Source organism: Palaemon carinicauda, chromosome 42 (genome assembly GCF_036898095.1).
Source record: "Palaemon carinicauda isolate YSFRI2023 chromosome 42, ASM3689809v2, whole genome shotgun sequence".
In the NCBI taxonomy this organism is placed as follows: Eukaryota; Metazoa; Arthropoda; class Malacostraca; order Decapoda; family Palaemonidae; genus Palaemon; species Palaemon carinicauda.
In genome coordinates, this window is record NC_090766.1 from 22,786,357 (window position 1) to 22,795,419 (window position 9,063).

At 40.9% G+C, this 9,063-nt stretch overlaps 1 protein-coding gene across 1 annotated transcript in view; it reads right to left on the reverse strand.

The window, feature by feature from the left end:
• The window catches only part of LOC137632956 (dnaJ homolog subfamily B member 12), a 61,562-nt gene extending 52,959 nt beyond the window's left edge, over positions 1-8,603 (reverse strand). Inside the window, exon 1 of the mRNA XM_068365091.1 lies at positions 8,360-8,603. Within this exon, the coding sequence (XP_068221192.1) occupies positions 8,360-8,498 (139 nt within the window). The 5' untranslated portion in view covers positions 8,499-8,603. The remainder of the gene's footprint in view (positions 1-8,359) is intronic.
• Positions 8,604-9,063: the final 460 nt, after the last annotated feature.

Sequence of the window (9,063 nt, forward strand, 5' to 3'; positions counted from 1 at the left end):
AATTACAGGATACATGTACTTCCAATTGGCTTCATCCCCTATTTTCACTGCAGCTTTATCTTCTCATTACCTGAGTAATTATTTGGTCAATAATAGCTATCTTCCAAGGAAGACAATGTCTGTCGAGTTTTAAGGAATAATGAAAAGTCTTTAATTACAATTATTTTTCTTGGTTTAGCTTTATGAAACTGTGGTATAAGCACTGGTGCGTGGGCCTGGCAGGACATTCATTAACTATACGCAACAGGAGGGAAACCCAACATTTGTACAAAAAAATCGAGAGGTTCACCGATAATTAAAATATTTTTAAAAGTACAGTAATTTGTATCTAATTTTCTTTACAGTATGATAATTAGTAGCTTTAAACTTTCTTAAAGTATAGTAATTTGTATCTTTAATGTCTTTAAAGTATGGTAATTAGTCTTTCATTTTCTAAAGTACAGTAATTTGTATCTTTTTCTTTAAAGTATGGTAATTAGTATCTTTTATTTTTTAAAGTACAGTAAAGTGCCTATTTAATTTTCTGTAAACTATGATAATTAATATCAACTATTTTTTCTTAAAGTACAGTACTGTAATTTGTATCTATAATTTTCTTTAAAGTATGGTAATTTGCATTTATAATTCTCTAAAAGTATGGTAATTTGTATTTTCATCAAGAGGTCCACCCAAATTAGCAATTTTTCAAAAGTACAGTAATTTGTATTTTTCCTCTCTGTAAATTGGAGTCCTTTATTTGAAGTGTGACTTCAACAAAGCTGGAACTGTTGTTTAAACTTCTATCAAGGTAGTTATAGTAACTGCAGGGTGAAGGTTAAAGTAACCTTCAAGTTGACCTTAACCTACGACTTGAGGAGTGATTAAAACTCAGGTTTGTATAGTTAAGAAAAACACAAAGTACTTTTAAAAATTTCTTATTTGTTCCTACACAAGTACAAACCTTCGTCCTTTAACAGTAGAAAATGTCAATGCACTTTGGTCCTGTGGAGGAACATAAGTGAAGATTCCTGTAAACCTTTTAAATGCCTGAACAGATGTCATAAATGTTAGATTTGGCAAGTACCACGAGACTGGTAGGTGGTAGCAGAGGAACCCATATATCTGAAAGGATATGTTTTCTGAATTCAAGTTCGTTTTGAGATGTGTTTGCATACATTACGGTGCTGTTCTTCCATCCTCGCCCTGGTCTAGGAGGATGGGGAAGAAACTTAAGATATAAACTAGACTGTAAAGAAAAGTTACTGTCTTGATCCTTACTTGAACCTAATGTCTAGTCAGCAAATAATGGACCTACTGCTGCACCCCAAGGAAGGGAAGAGAGAAGAGAAAGGCCAAATATTCCTTACCTCTCTCAGGCTTACGTTGCAACCACTATCTTGGATGGGACGCTTCTTATCCCCTGACGGAGCTACATTCGTGTTGAGTATATAAAAGGACCAAAGATAAGGCTATCCTGGGACCTGTGAGTAAACACCAGTAGGTAGTGGGCAGCAAACGTGGTCTGCTGTATCAGACTCCTGCATTCAGGGCTAACAGCACTGGCAAGTTCTTCCTTTAACCTAGGATAGACCCAACATCCATGACTTCGTGCGCTTGAACCAGGATTGTCCTTCCATCCTCTTGTTGGATCAGCATATACAAAGGTGGAAGAGCCTTGTGAGTAGTCTTGAGGTCCGATCTTATCTGGTTACCGGTCAAGGGCTCATGCAGGGTCCGCTCGAGAGACCTGAGGTTTCGAGTGACATTCCAAGAGGGGCTAAGTTCCTGGAGAGGGATGATCACTTGGAGATACTCCTGAACTTTGAATGCTCCTCCCATGGTGGAGGGTTGAAGCTCTTTAAATTGACATCTGGTTAAAGACCAAGTGATAGCATTTTACCACAGACACATAGCTCCCTCAAGGCATGAAGATGAGAACCACAATCCATAGCAGAGAGAAGTATCCCTTCTACGATGGCACTAATAGAAGGTGGCTAGTTCTATTATTATTATTATTACTAGCTCAGCTACAACCCTAGTTGGAAAAACAGGTTGCTATAAGCCCAAGAGCTCCAACAGGGAAAAAAAAAGCCCAGTGAAGAAAGGAAATTAAATAAACTACAAGAAATATAATGGACAATTAAAATAAAACATTTTATGAACAGTAACAACATTAAAACAAATCTTTCATATATAAACTATAAAAACTTAAAAAAAAGCAATAAAAGATAGATGTGTGCCGAAGTGTACCCTCAAGCAAGAAAACTCTATCCCAAGACAGTGGAAGACCATGGTACAGAGGCTATGGTACTACCGAAGACCAGAGAACAATTTTTTTATTTTGAATGTCGTCCTCCTAGAAGGGCTGCTTACCTTAGCTAGAGTCTCATCTACCCTTACCAACAGGAAAGTAGCCACTGAATAATTAGCGTACAGTAGTTAACCCCTTGAGTGAAGAAGAATTATTGATAACTTCAGCGTTGTCAGGTGTATGAGGATAGAGGAGAATGTAGAAAGAATAGGCCAGACTATCAGGTGTATGTGTAGGCAAAGGAAAAATGAACAGTAACCCAAAAGAGGGATCCAATGTAGAACTGTCTGGCCTGTCAAAGGACCCAATAACTCTCTAGAGGTAGCGAGTTACCTTAAAGAAGAGCATCAGCCAGGGTTATCTTGAGGCCAATATCATCAACAAACTGTTGAGTGAGTAATCAGTAAACCAGGTAAAAGGGCAGAAAGGCAAAGGCATATGTTAAGTAACATATTTGTTGAAAGGTGTCCTGAATGCTACTGACCTTCCTCAGACTGGAAAACAGTATACTGAAAGTTCTGCAGTAACCAAGAGGCAAATGGGTCTTTCCATGGTGATTCCCAAAAGCAACACCTTGAATACCAGTCACTCAGAAAGTGGAGCCTTGCCAGGGATCTCAGAGATTGTATGAGTGACCCTGGGCGGTTACTTGTTCCTGATCACAATCGTAGAAGCAAGTGGGAAATTCTCAGCAAGAGAATCAGCAGCGCATGGGCTGAAATGCTGGGAAGGATCAGGCTAGAGGTAAGCCGTGATTGATACGAGGAGACTCTGGATCGTATTCCTGATCGCCCTCGCACGAGGGAATGCCTTGTCGCTCGTATGGGTGAGGACCCAAATCGCTGAATCCACCACAAGTGAACTTCCCTACCTTTAGGACGAAAGCCTCCTTAGGGAGAGAAATCAAGATGTATCTTCATCGTCTCAGTGAAGGAGGAAGAGAAAGGCGCTGTCTTTAGTCCCGATCAACAGTGAGCGTGTAGATACGGTATGAGACTGAGTGCTGATAGCACAGGTGTAAATCCCTGTACCGTGTGCCGATACTTCTTCCTGGCATGCAATATTTTTTAGCACCACATCATCTACCTTCTCTCTCTCCCATATGAATGAATGCGAGAGAGAGATTGGTCAATCATCCAAGAAAGGGGAAGGAGACGTACTTCATCCCAGTTGACTGTGCACATGCTTGTGCTATGTTGGTTCTCAGTACCACAGTCTCTCGCACATGTACAAAGGGAGAGACCAGTCGGAGTCTACGCATACGATCTTCCTCTTGATCAGTCTTCCTGAACTTCTTTAATAATATCTTCCCTTTGATCTTCTAAAACTGGCAGCGTCTGGAGAATCTAATGAAAATGAGGCAGATGAGGAAGAATTAGAAGTTTGCTTTCTCATGGGTCAGGCATGCCAAGGACAAAGCTCCTATAGGGAAAAAAGTCACATGGAACTCTTCAAACAGCAGACAACACTAAATATCTGCCTAATCATGTTGTATAGTCATTTAAAACTCATTAGTTCAAACCTTATGTAAACAATGTTCTACTGAGCAGGTTGCCAGGTTTTGTTTCATTTATCTGTTTAATTATCATATGAATTTTCATTTTTCATCAATCTAACTCGTAATTCTATATCAATTTAATCTTATATATCATTTGGTAATACTGTATAGAAATTTAAGTGTCTTTTGTCAACATAGAATTCACTGTAAGAAATGGTCGCGTGCAGGCCCTTTCGGCGTACTGTATTCCATTTTGAGTAAAAAGAGATGTATAACAACTTGTGTACAAATTGAAAAAAATATGAACAGCCCCGTGTACAAATTGAAAAAAATATGAACAGCACCGTAGTGTTTCAAGCTATTAGTTAACACCTGGGAATGTGATTGAGATTTATTTCACAAGTGTTTTGTGCCTTTTCTTTTTTGTTTTCTGACAAAATTATTACCAAACAATCGGAACCAATTAAGATTGCCCAAGTTTTTTACAACATCCTCTTCAATTACTAGATAGTTAATTTGGGAGTACAAAGTGGTTGCAAGTTTTTGTAGGGAATTCAATCTATCTAGGTAATTTATAATTGTTACTGAATTGCATTTTCACTAACCCAAAGACTGCTATGTGAGGAAGTGCTGGTGAGCAAGAGAGCGCTGATGCGCTGGAGAGCACTGACAAGTAGGAGAGTGCAGAAGCGCAGGAGAGCACTGGAGTGCAGGAGAGCTCTGTCGCGCTGGTGCTCTGAAGAATGTAGATCAACTGGCGAGCCGGCAAATGCTGCAGTTTTGAACAGCGAGGATGAGCTGGAGAGCGCTGACGATCAGGAGAACACTGGAGCATTGGAGAGCGTTGAAGCACTGGAAAGCGTTGGCGAGATGTTGGTGAACGCTGGCGCCCAGCCCAAGGTCTGGAATGCTGAGACGGAAGGCGCGTTCTTGAGGGCGAGCGATAATTACAACATCACGTGACAGGAACAGTGAAGGCAGGTCAGAAACAGGGATGTGCCCTTTGGAAAGGCAAACATCTACCGTACGGGATCGCGAGCGATAGTTCAAGACCGAAGTCTGAGGACTAGTGGCAGCGTCGTCAGGAGAAGGTCCAGGAACGGGCGAAGGTAGAGGGCTAGAAGAAGACGGAAGAAGAGCTCCTCTGCAGGGGAAGGCTGCGAAAACGAGGCTGAAGAGCCGAAGAGGCGCCTTTTCACTGATGGTGAAGGGAGACCTCTAATGCGAAGTGGAGGGCGAGCTCTGCTAGATCCCTGATGCCCTCTGTGGGCCGGTGGATCAGCAAGCTGACCTTTAGAAGCAGCAGTCCTCCACAGAGGAGTCTCTATGAGAGAACTCCTCCTCTGAGAATAAACACTCGCAGGAGAGACAGACAAAAGACTTACTTTCCCCCTTGAGGGATGATCAGGAACGGGGGACGCGCAGTCGGCAGCAACAGTTTTAGAGTCTGAAGAGGCAGGGGCATCAGCAGAAGATGCCTCAGACACCAATACGTCGACGTACGACAAAGGATCCACCTCTGAAGTCGATGAAGGCTGCACACCAGCACCACGGATGATGAGCTGCAGCAAGGAGTCCTTGGAGGGCAGGCCTGGAAGCCCCAAGGACAACCACACCTAGACAAAAGGAGAAAGACACATGGCCTCACCCAGGGGGAGAGGTGGGGCTGTTTCGCTAGAGGAAGCAACACCATCTCTCGAGTACCGGGGTTAACCAACAATTAACGGGTCTCCGCTACTACTTGTTGGTCTCTCGGAAGAGGCCGATCGAGTAGGGTTTCGGAGGAAGGTTGGGAAGCGGAAGAAGAGGCCTTGGGTATTTTCCCTTTCGAAGGAGAATATCTCGCTTTGACTTCTTTTTCCGCCAAACCTTTCCCACCCTCCTCTGTTATCCACCACAGATGAAGTTTCATACACTGAATCCCCTACTGCTGCTACTTCTGCGGTCACCAAGGTGACCGGAGAAAGTAGCAGGGCCTACTGGAACTGCGTCACAATCGCTCGCCATTCATTCCTAATTCTAGCACGCTCTCTTGCCTCTCTCACATCTATCCTCCTATCACCCAGAGTTTTCTTCACTCCATCCATCCACCCAAAACCTTAGCCTTCCTCTTGTACTTCTCCCATCAACTCTTGCATTCATCACCTTCTTTAGCAGACACACACTTTCCATTCTCTCTACATGGCCAAACCACCTCAACACATCCATATCCACTCTAGCTGCTAAATCATTTCTTACACCCGTTCTTACCCTCACTACTTCGTTCCATATCCTATCTAATCGAAATACACCGGCCATACTCCTCAGACACTTTATCTCAAACACATTCAATTTCTGTCTCTCTCTCACTTTCATTCCCCATAACCCTGATCCATACATCACAGTTGGTACAATCACTTTCTCATACAGAACTCTCTTTACATTCATGCCTAACCCTCTATTCTTTACCACAACCTTTACTGGCCCCAACACTTTGCAGCATTCATTCACTCTCTAACGTACATCTGCTTCCACTCCACCATTTGCTGCAACAACAGACCCCAAGTACTAAACTGATCTACTTCAAGTAACTCTACATTCAACATGACATTCAACCTCGCGTATTTCATAACCTTACTCTTACCCACATTAGCTCCCAACTTCCTTCTCTCATATACCCCTCCAAACTCTGTCACTAATCAACCCAGTTTCGCTTCCGAGTCTGCAACCAGTACAGTATCATCCACAATCAACAACTGATTTACCTCCCATTCATGATCACTCTCGTCTATCAGTTTCAATCCTTGACCAAGCACAAGAGCATTCGCCTCTCTCTCTTAATATACAGGTACCTGGTTCTTTAGGGTTCAGGGTCGAGGTATGGCCTTTTCAAAGGCGCCTCTAATAATCTAGCGATTCAAGTTTACCTTCCTTTTATAATGTTTTGTCTTTTCTCCACATCAGGTATAAAATTTCTTACTTCTTTTCTATATTTCTGCTATGTGCACATGAGGGCATCCCATACAGACAATGGACAACATACTTCGCGGTTGTGAACAGAGGCCAATTGGTACAGATTTGAACCTCTATGGATATAATCAGGCCGCTATGCAGTGGATACAATGTTGGCGCGATAAAATATGACGACTAATTATAAAGGAGCCTAATATTTTTATTAAGTCAACTTCATAAGGTTGTTGTAGCTCAATTATATAATTCATTTCTTTCTTTTCTACATTGCAAGCAAAATAACCAAAAAGGGGTTACATCTTCCTTATTTTCACAATATTACAGGTTACACTTCCCCCTTAGGAAGCCTTTGTGTCTACTTATATTGTTTAGTTTTAAGGTACCTTTTTTGCTCTAAAGTATAACACATGCAAATGTAATGTCATATATTTGATCTTTAATATATTTTTCCCTTTTGGAAAAAATATGTTCCTAGTGTATTCACAGGCCTTTTGAATGAGTTTGAGTAAATTTGTACTGTATTACAGGGTGTGATTGTCCCCCATTATCGGAGGATATAGATGTATATATATTTCTGAAACTATCCTTTTGCGACGGGAACGAGTTATTTTCGAAGAGAGCGTAAATTTTCCTATAAGAAAAAGTAGTTGGTTTCCAAGGTTACATTGCCCTGTAATACACTACAATTAAAACATGATTTTGTAATCCATAGCTATAAGACACGCTAATTTTTTAGTTATAAGGGTGACTAGAATGAGACACGCCCAAAAAAACATTACACAGGGGAAACAAACGAAGGGATACAACCTAACCTAACAGGCGCTTAGTTTAACGTAAGAGATTCCTGGGGAAGTCAAAGCCCTATTAGGTAAGGACAATCAGTCTTAGGTTAGGTTAGGTGGAAAATTTTAGATTTGGGGAATAACAGATTAGGTCGTAAGCAGAAGTTTGTTTCCCTAATGAAATATGGTTTTTCAGGAGTTATAATATTGAGTTTCTGTGGCTTATAACTTTATAATTATAATTATTCCACATTTATTGACACCACATTCGTTCAAAACAAGAAAACAAACATGGGCTACGCCTCGTTTTATCCTCTTAAGTGATTATTGATTACTTATGCATATTTAACTTACACTGAGTGTGCAAAGATAAATATTAACCAAAATCTTCTCATTATCTACTTATAGACTACCTACCATAGATATACTGCTAACCTACTGTTATGCTTAATTCAAGGTGTGGGCACACAAGTTAGGAACTAGAGTTACACCATCGAAAGTATGGAATACGCATATAAGACTGCAGTCTAATGTGAAATTTCAAATTTTAATATTCTAGTTATTTGGCATAGATCAGAACGGGTAAAATTAAGCCTAACCCTTGACTTACATATAAAAAATAAAGTCATCAAAGGCCTTAAGTTAAACTTTTCATTGTAAGAACGGTGCCCTCAAGTTTGAGCTACAGGTTTGATTAAAATTGGGACATACATGCCAATAAACCCTTACCCGGCGGTAGGCCTAATAGGAAAATCTGACATTAGCAAGACAGGTCAGGGCTGACGAAATCACTTCAGGAAGCCCGACAGTCTTCTCGGAATTAAAAGGAAAGAAACTAACCTTGGGCTTTCTGTGTCGGATATAACCTTTCCGCCTTCTGTGCGAACCTTATAGCCTTGTCTCTATTCCCTTCCTTGAAGTATTTCTGTGCGAAATTGAAGCATTTTTCAGCTTCATCCTTATTACCGTCATGTACCATAGTGATATTTCTAGTTGTAAACACGGCAGCTTGTGAACTGGACGGTGATTGGCTGGGAAGAGCAAATCATTGAGCGTTTCAGGACTCGTGACCAATCACAGACCAGCTCTCATGCTGACCCTGACTCGACTATTTTGTGCTGCCACCTGGCAGTTTTAGTTGCAACCAGGCCTGTGCCAATCAGCTGATGGAATATAACACTGCCAATTGTTAAGCACTGATGTCCAAACTGACCTAGATAACACTTAGATACAAAATTTCACAGAATACCATTTTATGGCTTCTGTTTTGCTCGGGTGTCGATCGACCTCGATTAATATTCTAGTAGTTCTAGAATATTAAGTTTAGAAGTCAGTTAGTTGTTTATTGTTTTTATTTATAACTAAACATGTTTTTTTTTTTTATTAATGAAGTGTGGCTCTAGAAGGTTTCAATGTGGTGTTCGTTGTTTTTTGCTACTAACCATTGACAAAAGTAAGCAGAACGTGTATTCTATTTGATTATTGAACAGACTGAGCTCAGCAATATAATTGTCCGTTTATTTTTCAATTTCCTCCTCGGGGTT